The following is a 16,337-nucleotide window of genomic DNA, read 5'->3' as shown; positions in this document are numbered from 1 at the left end:
GGTGGTGGCATAGCCTTTAATCCCAGTGCTTGGGAGGCAGAGGCAAGTGGATCCCTATGCGTTCAAAGCCAGCTTGGTCTACAGAGTGATTCCAGGACAGCCAGGGCTACACACAGAGAAACCCTGTCTTGGGGGAATATATATATATATATATATATTTATATATTTGGCCCACTAATTTAATTTTGTCTAGACTGGTGGTGCATCTTAGTCTAAGGCACTCAGATCCCAAAGGGAAATCAATCAGTGACTAGGTAGAGGGGCTGTAAAATGAGATGGGAAAACATCACAGCCTTGTCCCCCACCAGCCGCTGCCTGAACTGGAGCACTTTCTTTTATCTTGATGTGTTAGTCAGTTTCCCATCGCTGTGACAAAATACCCAGGCATGCAACTTACTAAGTAGGAAGGTTTATCTGTGGTTCAAAGTTCCAGAGGTTTCAGCCCATGGCATTTCAGCCTTTGGGCCTGTGGGGCAGCCACTGGCTATGGAGGAGGACACCTACTTCAAGGCAGCTGGGAAGCCAAGAGCAAGGGAAAGAGGCCGGCTTGCCCCTGTGGCCTGCCTCCCTCCCATGAGAACTTAGCACCTCCCAGTTAGCCACCTAGCCTCTACCCTGTAGGTCTCTGGCATAGCCCCTATCGTACTCTGCCTGAGACCTCATTTCCTTTCACTAGGCCCCACCTCTTACAGGTTACAGCAGCTCCCATTAGACCCCAGGCTAATGAGCCAGCCTCATGGCCTCGGGATTCTCAGCTATCCTGTAGCATGGAGCTGTTGTGTTAGTGGACTCCCTAGCTAAGCACTGGGAACACTGAGGATGAGAACTGCCCTGGCTGTTGTCACCCCGCTCCTCTTGGAGGGCTTCTGTCGGTGCAGTGATCGCCACATCAGCATGAGCTCAGATCCCAGCACCCATGAAAAGACGTGTGTGGTACTGCATATCTGTAATCCCAGCACTTCAGGGGAGGGGGTTCCCAGGGTTCACTAGCCAGATAGCCTAACAAGCTACAGGCCAGTTGAGAGACCCTGTCTCAAAAGACACCCTTGATTGACCTCTGACCTCTAACATCCACAGTGTGGCCCAAATGCACATATGTGTACACACACCAGCACCAGCACCAGCACATGGGCAAATGTCTTAAAGTTGAATTTGTCCCAGACCTACCTCCAAAAGTTCCATAGTGTTGGGTAACAGCCCTGAAACTTGGTTTTCTGGTTATGTTTTTAGTCTCACACTGTAGCGCAGGCTGGTCCCAAACTCTCAACTCCCCTGCCTCAGCCTCCTGAGCTAGGGTTCAGAGACGGCAGCACCATTCACAGCCCAATCTTGTGGACTTATTGTGGTTTTGTCTTTTTTGAGACAAGGTCTCACTGTGTAGCTCTGGCTAGATTGGAACTCACAGAAACCCACCTGCCTCTGCCTCCAGAGTACCAGAATTAAAGGCATCTACCATCACACCTAGCTTCCAACTAGCATTTTTTTATGAGTACTGCCAGAGGCTCTGTAGGCTCAGAGGCCTGTGCCGTGGGGCGCTGATCTACCCAGCTGCTGGGCACCTGCAGGCAGGAGCCAGAGTGTAGACGGGGAAGGTGTCAGCTCCCGGCTTAAATACCTCCCGGTTCAAATCCCTTTCCAACTGAGTGAATACCAAGTCCCTTGTTATCTTTGCACTCATAGGCGCTTTTGAGAAGGCAGAGATGGAGCGTTGGCCTCCTGTAACTGGGAGGAGCTGCCCTCCCCTCAGCCAGTCTCCACTGTGCTGTGGCTGAGGCTCCAAGCCCTTGTGCTGTCGACTCTTCTGGAGCCGTTTATAAAAAGCCTGAACTTCCTAATGTAACATGCAGGTGACAGATCGTGGGTTTGAGATGTGGCCAAAAACCCGGAAGTTGTCCTCACTGAGTATTCCTCAGAAGCAGCGTCTGAGATGAGGGTTGAATGAAGGAATATACCTGAAAGGTGTTTTCCAAAAGGAACAGGAGAGGCGATGCATCAAGGGCAGGGACACCACAGCTGCCAGCAGGGCTAAACAGTGTCAGTTGGCTCTTAGCTCAGAGTGCCAGGGGCTTCATTCCACCTGAGGCCACCAAGTGGCAGCAGAGAGTGTGTTGGGCAGCAGCGCTCTCAGAGGAGGAGGTGGCGTATTGAGCACCCGGCAGTTCAGTCCGTACTGCTGCCAGGCTTGACCCCAAGTGGGGAGGGGTAGTAACAAAAACCTGTGACGGTGTGTGAGGGGAAGGGTGGGTCCAAATGCCAGAGGCGCCAGTGGGACCTGCATTTTCTCCAGGCACCTGTACCCCAGGACTTCCATTGAGCACCTACTGTATATCAATCTATGCTTCTCACATACTCATTATCTGATGACCCAGCAACTGCCAGCTCTGGGACCTTCCTTGTGAGGCAGAGGACTGCCTGCAGGTCAAAGGAAATGTTGCTCATGTGGACTCTTTTGTTAGAGCAGGGTCCCCAGAGGGATTTGAAGCTGTGACTGTTGCCAAAGAATTTGGGCTAAGAGTGCAGCGGGACATGTGTCAGGCAGCAGAGACAGCACAGCATCCCCCGAGTCTGTGGCTCGTGGCAACAGGGGTTTTGTTTCACCCATCAAGGAGGAGTTTTGCCTCCTGGTTAGTTGGGGACCCAGCTACCATGTGGAATAGTCAGCCGCACAGGGTTAGTGGAGCTCTGGAGGCAGGGCCGGGGAGATGGCTCTGTTTATAAAGTGCAGGCGTGAGGGCCTGAGTTTGATCCCCAGGAACCAGATCAATCCTCACAACTGCCTGTAAGTTCAGCTCCAGGAGATGAGACACCCACAAATACACACAGTAATTCAAAATTGTAAAAGTCATGTAAGGGCCAGGCATGGTGGTGTGCACCTGTAACTCTGTCAGGAGGCAGAGGCAGAGGGACTTGGGGGGGTGGGGGCTCACTGCCAGCCAGCCTGACTGAATCATTGAGGTCCAGGTGAGCGAGAGACCCTGCCTCAAAACACAAACGGATGTTTCCTGAGGAGCAACATCTCTAACTTCCACCCATGTGGACCTGTGTATTGCAATGGAGAGAGACAGACAGACAGAGACAGAGAGAAACAGAGAGACAGGGAGAGTTTAGAGAATCTCTCACTGGCAAAGTACTCACTGCTCCCAGCAGTCTCAGCAGCCTGGAAGCTCCTGTTGCAATGCCCTCGCTTGTCCTTACCAACAGCAGAAATAGACACACAGAGAGGTTAAGTCCTTACCCACAAGGCAGCTCACAACTCCAGGTCCAGGGAATTTAACACCCTCACACAGAAATGCATGAGGATAAAGCAACAGCGCACAGAAGACAACAATAAATAAGTCATTAAAAACAAACATCACAATGTCTCATAAGCATCACCCCTAGCATCTTTTGTGGGGAATTCAGTGATATCCTGGGGGTTTGAGGAACTTCAGACATTTAAGATGGGCCCAGTAGAGCAGAGGCAGGTCACTGAGTCTCATCTGGGGGAAGCTGTCGAGGAACAGGGAAGAGGTCTCTGATGACATGGTGCAGCCCTTTCCACACATTTGTCGCGCCCTGACATGCTCCTTACGGCTCTGGGGGGGAGGGCACAGAGCCTTCCGTTGGCATCTTTGTCTTGTGGGTCCCTGTTCTAGAATTATTTCCGCGATGCCTGGAACATCTTCGACTTTGTGACTGTTCTGGGCAGCATCACAGACATCCTCGTCACGGAGTTTGGGGTAAGTCTCCTGCCAGCTTCTCTCCGGGGGGCTCGGGGCTGGCGTGGTGGGGGGCAGAAGGAGGGGATCCCAGAAGCGGCAGTTCCTGGCCACCACAGTAGGCTATGGCCAGTGCTTGGCTAGAGACAGAGAGGGAGAACTTGAGGTGCACAGCCTGAGACAGGGAATGTGAAGAGTTTTTCTGGGTGGTGGTCTGGGGGTGCAAAGACAGCTCTTAAAGGTCTCAGGAGAGATAGGTGTGTCCAAAGCCAGAACATATGGCCAGAGCTGAGCAGTGTGCTTCCCTGCTTGGTGGCTGGTGAATTATGAATAAAGAGTGTCACCAGTTCACTACATTGAGAACTCATAAAGGCAAAAGGAGCCAAGTTCATGCTCCAACCAGCCCACAGGTTGTGGTCCACTGCCCCCTTCTGGCCATGCTGGGGATAACACTGTCAAGGTTTTAGGATAATCACCCGAATAGCACCATCTCCAGGCATTCCAAATAGGGAAAGAAGGGGGGGTAGTTCCTGAGCTTCTAGGCCACATTGTCATTACCCCTTTTCAAGTAAATCCAGGGCCCCAAGGTTCCCTCCCAGACCTTGTCCTTCACCATGAGCCAGTGAGTCCTGGCTTGGGAACCCTCAGGAGACTTTGGGGACAGTAGGAGATCCTCCTAGGGGACTGAAAGGCAAAAAGCAAAACATCAGTGCACGGGGTCACTGGTGGGGTGGATACCCTCAATGACAATGGAAATAATAATAACTGGACTGGGGGGATGCCCCAGCAGCTGAGTGCTGGCTTGGCTTGAGTGAGGCATTGTGTTGGTCTCCTCACCCCAAAACAAAACAAAAACACTGAGAACATTGTACCAAGCACCTCATATAAACTAGCTCCCACTGAGGGTCTGGGATCAGTGCACAGGAGGGTCATCTCACAGGGTTAGCCTGCAGGGACTGACAGGCAAGACAATTGTCCAAGAGGGTGAGGTGGTCCAAGGATATGAGTGAGAAGGGCTGGACACAGACCAGCTTGGCAGCCCGCAGTGCAATAGGGAGAGGCCCCGTCTTCCCTGTCCTCTCCCACCAGGGCCCCTTGCTGACCCAGGAGAAATGGGGGAAGAAAATAAGTCCTTCAAGGCATGGATGGGCAGGAACAACTGACCTCATTCCACAGCAGGAATCTGACATGCAGCACCAGGCAAGGGCTCACCGAGACAAGGGTGACTCCCGCAAGCTCTGGAAACCCCAGAACGAACTTAGCGTTTTCCAGATGCCTTCAGACAGGAGAGTAGGGCAACCTTAAGACAATGGCCCTTTGGGCTCAGAGCCTGGGAGAAGTGGCCCGCTTCCCAGAGCAGGTAAAGTTGCTTTAAACTTCCTGTTGCCAGCAAGACCTCTGCAGGCCGAGACCCCCACTGCTCACTCTGCAGGTAGGCCAGTAGCACATACAGGCCAATGCAGAGACGTCTAGGTCATTAAAACAGCCAATCAGCCCCTTCCAGCTACCCAGTTGTTCTTGTCAGACAAACTCTTTTGCCACCAGCAGGGACAATGCCACCAACCTCATCAATTCCGTACACGACTCACACTTTTATCAGGCACACACTGAGCACCTGCTCTTTCCAGGGGAGTTATGGGTGCTAGAGACAGAACAAAAAGGAGCATGACAAAACAGCAGGCACACAGAGTGCCTGACCCGGAGGGTGGGCTCTTGCTTTAGAGAGGGTGGACAGTAACAGCTAGGGGCCATCAAGAGGACTTCGTGTGTCAAGAGGCTTGCCACCAAGCCTGACTGCCTGTGTTAAGTTACTTTTCTAGCAAGGTGAAGAGACACCATGACCAAGCAACTTAAAAAATAAAAATAAAAAGCTTCTACCTGAGGGATCATGGTTCCAGAAGGTAGTAGAGTCCGTGACCTTCGTGGCAGGGAGCATGGAAGCAGGCATACAGGCATGGAGCTGGAGAAATAGTTGAGAACTTACATGAGGCAGAGAGAGACAGAGAGAGAGGAGTTGGGAGCTACCTGGGAATGACATGGATTTCTGAAACCTCAAAACTCCATGAGTGACACCCATCCTCTCACAAGGACACCCCTCCTAATCCTTCCCAAACAGTTCCACCAACCGGAGGCCGAGTGTTCAACTGTGTGAGCCTCTGGTGGCCATTCTCGTTCAAACCACCACATTGAGTTAAACCTCCTGGGCCACACAGGCTCACAGAGTAAATAAATAAAATGTAATTGTTAAAAAAAAAAAAAAAAGGAAGTGGGCTGGGAGTGCAATTCAGTGGTAGAGCCCCTGCCCACAATTGTGCAGCGAGGGCCCAAGGGCATGGCTCCTTGGCAGAGCACACCCCCTCTGCGGTGGAGCTCTGGTTCTGTTTGTGAGAGACCCTGCAAGTACACACACAAGTCATCCTGTGTAGCAGGCTTGGCACACAGCCTGCCACAAAAATCAGTTCCCAGTGGTTATTATTATTCCTATTGTCGTTGTTCCCGTGGGTGTAGTAGAGGAGCAGTCAGGCTGCCCTGACACCACCGGGAAAGATGACGGGAGGTGGGGTATAGCCTGTCCTCACCCTGCGCTCGGTGCTGGTAGCCCCTGTCTGGGACCCAGGTAAGGCCACCATCCTTGAGGCTAGAGCCAAGATGAGGTAGGAGAGCAGGAGGGCAGTTAGTCCCCTGGGATTCAGAGGCTGAGACGCTAGCGCAGCCCTGGGCTTTAACATGCCCAGACGCGGCCGGGGGTGGGTTTGCCCATGCGCAATGGATAATGACTGTGTTTCTTGTCTTGTCTCTTTCCATGCCTGCTGTTTAAACTGTATATTGGCGCAACGCCGTCTGAAAAACTCATCCAATCAAAATGCACTATGAAATCCATTTGTTCACCCATGACGTGGTCTGTGTGTCCATACACCAATGACTTACCTCCCAACCCACCGCCACCGCCACGCCACCCCACTCCCCGCCCGGAACCGAAACCCATTGGTTTTTTGGCACTGGTTACAAATCCACCTAAAAAATTAAATTTAAAACAAAACAATACAAAATGCTGAATCGCCTCCCCAACTGCCCCCGCCCGCCCGCTCCCCCTCCATCTTCAACATCTGCATCTAGAATCCGGTTGGTGTTACTTCTTTCTGAAGTGTAAATGCCTTACATTAACTGCGCTGCATGCTCCACCAGCTTTCCTGTGGGGGCCTGCGCACCCTCCCCACCCACCCCACCTCTGTCTGTCTCCCACCCTCTCTCCTCCCCTTTCCTAGAGCTCCCTCTGGTTGGTTTTATTGAATTCTGAGTTGGGACTTGTGCTCCAATGGGTCTGAATCCTTTGCAAGAAAGGAATGCTCTCCCTCCATTAGGACCCCAGGGTAGACCCGGCTTTCCATCCCACTTACATCCCTTATGCTCTGACCCATCCCAGAGCTGACGTGGTGGTGGTACAGAGCTGTGATCTCAGTGTTGAAGTTAAAGCTAGAAGATTGCAGTTTGAGACCAGCCTGGTCTACATGGCAAATTCCAGTCCGGCCAAAGCTACAGTAACCCTGTCCCAAATAAACAGTGAAGGAATGAGTAAAGACATGCATATTAATCTCAAGATCCCACAAGTACATGTGCGCTCGTGCGCGCGCACACACACACACACACACACACACAGCCCCTTTTGTCAGTCTCATCTACTCCCGCAGCATTTCTTGTCCCCCCTCCCTTCACAACTCTCGGTTGCTGTGCTCCCCCACCTCTGTCCCTCTGCCCACCTCCATGGAAACACTCTGAAGGACCTCCAGTGGAGTGCCCACAGTAAACACGTGTCCATCCACCATGCACCAGTGAGTCCCTGACAGGTGCTGCTGATAAAGGGGCAAGTTGTAGCCACCATCGTCACCCTGCTTGGCTACTGTGAAGTAGGGGAGGCAGACTTTGGTCCTACAACCCCAATTCTACTTAAAACTGTGACTGTAATGCTAGAAGAGTAGGCAACATTAGCAAGGCCTTCTGAGGCCCAGCTCTGTGGCCAGGAAGCGTCGGCAAGGGAGGGACTTGGATACAGCAGCGGGATGGGGGGCGCTTACTCAGAAAGATTAAGGGACTAGGCTTCTGGGCTTCGTCCAAAGCAATAACAAGATCTGGAAGAATTTGAACCAGGGACACCTCTGGGACTTATTAGAAAAGATTGCTGGAAGTGGGTGCCAGGAAGCCCCAGTGAGAGGTGACTGGGGAGGTAGAGGAGGTCAGGAGAGCCGTCTGCAGGGCCCGGGGAGGGGTAGGGCTGGGTGTCTCTGGAAAGCTAGAGATGGAAGTTAGGAGAAGGAGGAAGCCAGGGGTTTATGGGAGAACACCTCGGCCATTTTGAGGCTGAGGCGCCCTTTGGATGCCCCAGAAGGACCCCAGTTAGGGACCTAGGGCTTGGGGGGGGGCTGGGAGGGAAACGCATGGGCAGGTATGGAGGACTTTTGGAATCTGGGGTGAGAGGTGCCACCCAGGGGATGCCTGCCCTTGACCCTGTCCCCGGTGGAGAGCACAAAGGCCAGAGTCCCACACACCCGATCCTGCATCTTCTGCTGCTCGGTTCGGCCCTGCAGCACAGGGTGGGGTCTGAATAGAAAGAGGACACCTCTTGGGAGTTCTGTGTGCTAACCGGACTCCATGCAGATCCAGAAAGAGCTGAGGAGCCAGTGAGACCTAAGACCCTTGAACCTCTCCTGTCCCCGCTCCTCCTCCCTCATGTGTGCGCATGCTCAGCAGCTGCTAGACCCCTGCTTCTGCATGTGCCAGTGTGGCCCCCGGCCCCGCCCTGAACTGCTCCCAGGAACCCCTGCATGTTCAGCCGAGCCCACATGTTATGGTCCACCCTATGGAAGGGATGGCTTGTTCTCGGGGAGGTGGAGGGAAGAGGGTTGGGTATTTTTGGTCAGTGGTCCCATCCCAGTGGAGCTGGGTGGCCAGGCAGGACCAGGCATCAGGTCAGCGGGGTATGGTGGGTGACACTTAGCTAGACTTGCAGGCTTGTGTGAGGCTCTTGGAACAGGCTCATAATGGTTGGGCCCTAGAGGGACCTCATGTAGGAGCCCAAGGCCTATTCCCCATCTCAGAAGCCCAAGGGCCACATCTTTTGTGCCAGAGGCCTCTTACCAGCCTTGGAAATCCTTCAGACTCGAGTCACTGCCTCTCAGCTTCCAAGCCAGAGCTAGATCAAGGTGCATGTCCAGTAAAGGGATGCCTCCAGGAAGCAGCCTAATCACATAGTTTACTGCCCAAAGACAAATGAAATCCCAGCACTTGGGAGTCTGAGGCAGGAGGATCTCAAATTCAAGACCAACCTGGATGATAGCACAATCCTGATGTAATAAATAAATAATTTATGGTGCAAGTAGGGACAGATGAAAGGCCAGAAGAATGCTGTTGCCTAGGCCATCAAGCATCTTTTATCATTAGGCCTCCTTATTAGCCTTGCCACGTGACCTGTCTCCAAGACTCCTACAAATCCTTAGACTGGGGCGCCAGAAAGCTCCCTCCTAGCCAGAGACCCCGTGCCCACTGCCTTCAGCCTGCTGATAGTGACCATGTGATCCCCATGCAGAAAACTCAAAATGTTCTGTAAGCCAGAGATTAGGAAACTGGAGAGTACATAGCCAGGCTCCAGGGACAGCTGTGAGAGGCCTGGGGACCCAAAAGGCCAGATTGGTGGGCAAAATCTGATTTTCAATTTAGCAACTCTTTTCTTAAAAATAAAAATAAAATTTGAAAAAGCTCAGGCCCAACAAATGACTTTCATTGGCTATACTGGGTCACTTTGCACCCCTCGCCAGCCTCCCTGAAGCCCCCTGGAGTCCTGGGCCTTGCCCACAGTTTTCAGCCACCTCTCTCCACTCATAGCCTGGGCGGAGGCCAGAGGCAGCGACTAGACCGGGGTTTGGAGGGCAGGCAGGGTTTACCCAGCGAGGTCTTGGGGCCAGGGATAGCTTATCTCCCCACCCTGAGCACTGGCCCCTTGGTAGGCCCTGGGCTGATCAGAGCTCACTCGCCCCGGGAGCTGAGACCTTCCTGCTTCCCGCAGGCCTGGTCCCGAGACACCACCCAGCCCCAGAAGCTGAGAAGCCATCCCTGAGAGGGGGGAAAAGGGCCCCTAATGCATCTTCTCCGACTCAGCGGGCAGCGAGGACTCACCCTGCAGCCGAACAGCCCCAGCTCCCTCCCGTCCTCCCCATTCCCGCTCGCCAAGGGGGTAAGAAAAGATGCCCTTCCGCTTCTCCCCATTGGCTCCAGCCGCTGCTCCTCTGGGCCGTGGGGTGAGGTCAGGGCGGGCAGGAGCGGGTGGGCAGCTCGGCAGGGCAGGGCAGGGCAGGGTGCCCGGTGAGTCCCAGGACAGATGCATTTCTGGCCCCGAGCGTAACATGCCCTCGGAACCGCACTTGCCCCCTAGGCCTGCGTGTGCTGGCGCCTTTCCCCACCCGCCCGTGTCTGTGCTTCGTACTCTTGTGCTGGGTTCTGCAACTTGACCGCTTGTGTCCTACCGTCTCAGTGCATTTGGTTGTTGGGAGAAATAAAACCATCTCGATTTTTTTCCTGATTGGATGATTCGGATTATTATTTTCTTTTCCGTGCTCTTTTGTTACTTCCTTCTCAACCCTGTTCCTTTCTCCTCCTTCCCCTCCCCTCGCCTTTTCTCCACTTGAGAGTGGGCCTGGCTGGGTGGGCTTAAGCTTTTGAGTTGATATATCTTCCTTCCCGACCCGCCTTCCCTACCCAACTCAACTCCTTTTTTTTTTTTTTTTTTTTTTTTTTTTTTTCAGTTCCCCTCTGCTCCGTTGCATTACCAGTGCTTTCTCTCCTCGCCCTCCTTATTTGGGGTGTGGCTTGCTTTTCCTATTGGTTGGCTTCATGTAGGGGCCTCTGTGAGTGTTGACTCTAAGCTCTTCCGGGTGGGTGGATGGTCACCTTTCCTCCTCATCTCCTCAGAATAACTTCATCAACCTGAGCTTTCTCCGCCTCTTCCGTGCTGCCCGACTCATCAAACTCCTCCGACAGGGTTACACCATCCGAATTCTCCTCTGGACCTTCGTGCAGTCCTTCAAGGTACGCTGCAGCCGCCACTCCTGCTGCTGGTTTGGGCCAGAGCAGACCCCTAGCTCTGGGCGAGATGAGGAAACCGAGCTGGAAGTCCTTCTGGGATAGCTAGGTCGCCACGAGCACGACTCTTGTCTAAAGTCTGCGCACAGGGTCTACAGAGCTCTGAAGACCTCGTGTGCCCTGGCAGCCTGGGGCACATGATCACCTGACCCAGTGCAAGCAGCTCTGGGCAAGCCACCAGGCACCCTTCCTCACTGCCTTCTCTCCCTCCAGGCCCTACCATACGTCTGTCTGCTGATCGCCATGCTCTTCTTCATCTACGCCATCATCGGGATGCAGGTGATCCCGTACCCTTGGGGTTCCAGGGCTGCGGGAGGGAAGCCTGCCTTAGAGGGAGCCAGGGTGTCTGGGTCGGATCGTCACCCTCCAACTCTCCAGGTGTTTGGCAACATCGGTATTGACGGGGAAGATGAGGACAGCGATGAGGATGAGTTCCAGATCACTGAGCACAATAACTTCCGGACCTTCTTCCAGGCGCTCATGCTTCTCTTCCGGTGAGGGGCCTGGGGGCTCATGCTTCTGTTTAGGTTGGGTTCGAACCATGCTGTGTGTTCATTACTCTCTGGCTGGTGGTGTGGTTCCTCTGACTCTTCCAGTTGGGGTGGAGTTAAGTCCTGCGCAAATCTGCTTCCCTTCTTCCCAAAAGTGCACAAGGATCCTGGACAGGGTAGGAGCATAGGAGGAATATTCCATCTAGTTGAGTCATCCTGACCAGCTTTAGGGGTGGGAGTACTTGTGAGACCCGTGTCCCACAAAGGAACACACTAGCAAAATGAGGCAGTTCTTTTGTAAAAAGCATGCAACAAGAGCCAGACGATCTAGCAAGCATCTTAGGGCCAAGATACTTTCTTTTTTTGTCTGTTTAGTTGGTTTGTTTTGTTTGTATCCCTGGCTCTCCTGGACTCTCTTTGTAGACCAGGCTGCCCTCAAACTCACAGAGATCCGCCTGCCTCTGCCTCTCAAGTGCTGGGATGAAAGGCATGTGGCAGTTTCTGTCTTTTATCTCTGGCATAGGTATTGACTGTGTTTCATCCCATTGGTGGCAACGACTTCACAAGCTGATGTGATTAGCCAGTAGGTGCAAAGGGGACAAGGAAGATTCAGAAAACATGAGCCCTTCCTCAGCTAACTACTTTCAATAGGGGAAAAAATGTTTCCCACCATCTCCCCATCTTTGTTACACTCCCCTCCCCAACTTAGCTAGCATACATCGGCTATAAACTATTGTTATCATAAGGAATGGCGTAAGCATGGTTCATGGTACACCCACCTTCCTGGAGAAAAGTCCCTTAACCACTTGACTGACCTAGCCCAGCTGGAATGTGAGGTTTTTCACCCTCGATAGAAAGGCTGTCCTCTTGACCAGGAGTTTGGTCTCAACAGGCATTTACTGCTTGTATTAGTGTGGGTTCTGTTGCCGTGGTGAAACACCATGATCAAAAGCAAGTTGGGGAAGAAAGGGTTTATTCTGCTCACACTTCCACATTATCATTGAAGGAAGTCAGGACAGGGACCCAAAGCGGCCAGGAACCTGGAGGCAGAAACCGATGCAGAGGCCATGGAGGGGTGCTGCTTACTGGCTTGCTCCCCATGGCTTGCTCAGCCTGCTTTCTGATAGAACCCAGGACCACCAGCTCCAGGGTGGCCCCACCCACAACAGGCTGGGGCCTCCCTGCTCAATCATGAATTAAGAAAATGCTCGGGGCTGGAGAGATGGCTCAGTGGTTAAGAGCACTGTCGGTTCTTCCAAACGGACCCAGGTTCAACTCCCAGCACCCACATGGCAGCTCACAACTGTCTGTACCTCCATTCCAATTCCAGGTGATCTGACACCCTCACACCAATGCATATAAAATAAAGTTAAAAAAAAATTTAAAAAAAAAAAAAAGAAAATGCTCTAACATTTCTCAGTTGAGACTCCCTTCTCTCAGATGACCCTAGCTTGTGTCAAGTTGACACAAAAGTAGCCAGCACAAGAGCCCATGAAGGGTGCTGCTTACTGGCTTGCTCCCCATGGCTTGCTCAACCTGCTTTCTGATAGACCCCAGGACCACCATTCCAGGGATGACACTGGAGGCATTTTCTTTTTTCTTTTTTCATGTCCCTACCACAGTTTCTTCTCTCCCCTCTGTTCCCTTCCCCCACATCCCACTCCCCCTCCGTTTCTCCTCAGGAAAGGGCAGGCCTCCCATGGACAGCATCGACCATTGCATATGAAGTTGCAGTGAGACTAAGCACCTTCTCTCACACTGAGCGTGGACAAGGCAGCCTCTTAGGAGGATACATCCCCAAAATAGGCAAAAGAGTCAGAGACAGCCCCAGCTCCTGCTGTTAGGAGTCTCACAGGAAGACCAAGCCACACAACTCAGGTCTGGGTCAGTCCTGTGCAGGCTCCCTATTGTCAGTTCAGTCTCTGTGAGCCCCTATGAGCCCTGGTTGGTTGATTCTGTAGGTTTTCTTGTGGTGTCTTGACCCCTCTGGCCCCTACAATCCTTCCAATCTCTCTTCCACAAGATTCCCCAAGCTCTGTGGGTCTGCATCTGTTTCCATCAGTAGTTGGGTGATGCCTCTCTGATGACAACTGGGCTAGGCACCGATCTATCAGTATAGCAGAATGTCATTAGGAATCATCTTCTATCCTAAGTCTCTTAGCTGTCCAGCTCTGGGTCCTGGCCCTCCCGGCAGTGTCTGGTGGGCTCCCTCTCAGGGCCTGGATCTCAGGCTGGACTAGTCATTTCTGCACTGCCTTTACCCCAGCGCATCTTGTAGGCAGGACAGATTGTAAGTCAAAGGTTTTGTGTCTCGGTTGGTGTCCCAGTCCCTCCACTGGAAGTCTTGCCTACTTACAGGAGACGGCCAGTTCAGGCTCCTTATCCTCCACTGCCAGGAGTCTTAGCTAGGGTCACCCTCATCGGTTCCTGGGAGTTTCCATTGCACTGGGTTTCTAGCTCATAGCAGAGATGCCCCTCAATTCCAGTTGTTTTTCCCAGTATTCTCTCTCTCCATCCTCCCCACCACCGCCACCTGATCCCTTCTGTTCCTGTAACCACCCCTTAGTGAGAAATTTGTAATGGGTTTTTTTAAAACACAGAAATGTAAGAATATGTTTTTATTTTGACCCCAGGTGTGGGGAGATGGGGTTACTTTGCAGGACCTGTCTATGATTTTCCTCATGTTCTGGCAGGGGCATGATTTTGCCAGCTGCAGATAGTTGCTGGGATTGTGTGACATTTGGAATTCTGGGACTTTTCAGAGGGTATATAAATGCTAGGCCCCCAAGAGACGTGCTGAGTTGTTAGTTGTTGGTTGGTTGCTGTTGGTCATGGTTTGATAAGTACTCTTGCTTAGAAAAGAAACAAGAAGAAGAATTTAGATATCCTGACAGCAAAGATCAAATTTTCCCCCAAGGAACCCTAATTAGCAACCTAATTAACCCTAACTAGTCTGAGATAATGTCTCCCCCTTTTGGACCCCTGACTTTATTCAGGGATCTCTTTCCTCTCCTCTCTATCCTTTTTTCTCATAGCTAATGTTAGAGTTGAAAGGGAAGAAGAGAAGGGGTGGAGAATGGTGGAAGAAAGAAAACCTACAAAGTAATAAAAAGCCAGGCTACACACCCTCCTCCCCTATCCAGACACACACACACACACACACACACACACACATACACACATACACACCGCCAACCTCCATCCACCCTCGGGAGATTCATTCCTGTCCCACGCTCCTGCGAGCCCTCCTTGTTGCCTAGCTTCTCTGGGTCTGTGGATTGTAGCATGGTTATTCTTTACTGTGCAGATAATATCCACTTATAAGTGAGTACATGCCATGCTTGCCTTTCTGAGTCTGGGTTAATGGAGGCATTTTCTTAATTGAGGGTCCTTCATCAGATGACATTAGCTTGTGTCATGTTGACATAAAACTATCCTGCACACTGCTATTTCACTATTCTGCTAAAATGGTAACCCTAGGGTTGTTTAGGAAACTGACCAAAGATCAGGGGCACCAAAACGCTTTGGCATATGTCTCCTTTGACGTTTCTATTGCTGAGAAGAAACACCGTGACCAAAAAGCAAGTTGAAGAGGAAAGAGTTTATTTGCCTTATACTTCTGTATTGCTGTTTATTCTCAAAGGAAGTGAGGACAGGAACTCAAGCAGGGCAGGAACCTGGAGGCAGGAGCTGACGCAGAGGCCATGGAGGAGTACTGCTTACTGGCTTGCTTTCTTACAGAAGCTAGAGCCACCAGCTCAGGGATAGCACCACCCACAATGGGCTGGGCCCTTGCCCATCCATCACTAATTTAAAAATGCCTTACAGCCTGATCTTATGGAGGTGTTTTCTCAACTGACGGTCCTCCTCTCAGTTTGTGCGTCAAGTTGGCATAAGACTAGCCAGCACAGCATATTTGGTCTCTGATGAGAACAGGGCTACTAAGAAGCACAAGGATGGTTTTGGCTTTTGGCCAGAAAGGAACGTATTTTACTTTGGGGTCTTTCTACCCTAAACTGCCTAGACAATTTCTGCCTCTGTTCCTACCATCCCCTGAAGAGGGAACCCTAAATGTTATGGTGAATGTGTGGCAATCTGGCTCCTATCAACTGAATTGGAGGTAAAAAGTGCAGTTTTGGGTAACCCATCCAGGGAGCACATCTCTCTTCAACCGTCAGATGTAGAGAGGGAAGGGACCTTTGACTGATCTGTGGAAAGAGACATGGAGGGATAAGTCAAAGCGAGAGAGATTAGCCTTGGCACGGAACCAGAAGCCAGAAGCCACGTCCGCATCGAAGTCCCTCAGAACCTCTAGATGGGCTCACGAGCACCCATCTGCTGGGCTCCTCCTCGTTCTTCTTTTGCATGGCCTGACTCAAGAGTGATGAACCCAGGATCTATTTTCAGACACTATGATAGCTGTTGGATTGGCTAGAATTACAGTGTAAGGGCCTCCCAGATGGCTCTAGAGAGAGAAAAATTCTGATTTTTTTAGGTTAAAAAAAAAAAAAAAAGAAAAAGCCAAGAGAGCTTAGCTGAAGGTAGGTCCTACAGTAAGCCAAAGTCTGAAGTCTCAAATCTGAGCAAATGAGCTGGGTGTGGTGGCACACACCTTAATGCCAACACATGAGAGGCAGAGCGGCAGGTGGGATCTGTGAGTTAGTAGACAGCCAGGGCTACACAGAGAAACCCTGTCTCAAAAAACAAACAAACAAACAAACAAATGGGTCTGAAGAGATGGAACGGTGGTTAAGAGCACTGGCTGCTCTTCCAGAGGACCTGGGTTCAATTTCCAGACCCTCATTAGCAGCTAACAACTGTCTGTAATCCACTTCTAGGGGATCCAACACACTGATACAAACATTCAGACAAAACACCAATGCACATAAAATAAAAATAAATCATTCAAAGCAAAAAAACAAAAAACAAAAAAACCCAGAACTTGTTTGAAACAGGGTCTTACTATGTAGCTGTCCTAGTACTCACTACATAGACCTGCAGAGCCTGTCTTTCATCG

The 16,337-nt window shown here is 51.6% G+C and overlaps 1 protein-coding gene across 7 annotated transcripts in view; it reads left to right on the top strand.

Annotated features, from left to right (window-relative positions):
• Positions 1–16,337, top strand: part of Cacna1a (calcium voltage-gated channel subunit alpha1 A) — a 214,131-nt gene that overhangs the window by 170,938 nt on the left and 26,856 nt on the right. For all 7 annotated transcript variants that reach the window (XM_060392361.1, XM_060392357.1, XM_060392356.1 and 4 more), the window contains exons 31-34: positions 3,636–3,719; positions 10,659–10,775; positions 11,043–11,108; positions 11,208–11,323. In XM_060392361.1, coding sequence (XP_060248344.1) covers positions 3,636–3,719; positions 10,659–10,775; positions 11,043–11,108; positions 11,208–11,323 — 383 coding nt within the window. The remainder of the gene's footprint in view (positions 1–3,635; positions 3,720–10,658; positions 10,776–11,042; positions 11,109–11,207; positions 11,324–16,337) is intronic.

The sequence above is a fragment of the Meriones unguiculatus genome, chromosome 10 (assembly GCF_030254825.1).
Source record: "Meriones unguiculatus strain TT.TT164.6M chromosome 10, Bangor_MerUng_6.1, whole genome shotgun sequence".
Taxonomy (NCBI): Eukaryota; Metazoa; Chordata; class Mammalia; order Rodentia; family Muridae; genus Meriones; species Meriones unguiculatus.
The sequence above is the reverse complement of the archived record's forward strand: the minus strand, read 5'-3'. Positions and strand labels throughout refer to the sequence as shown.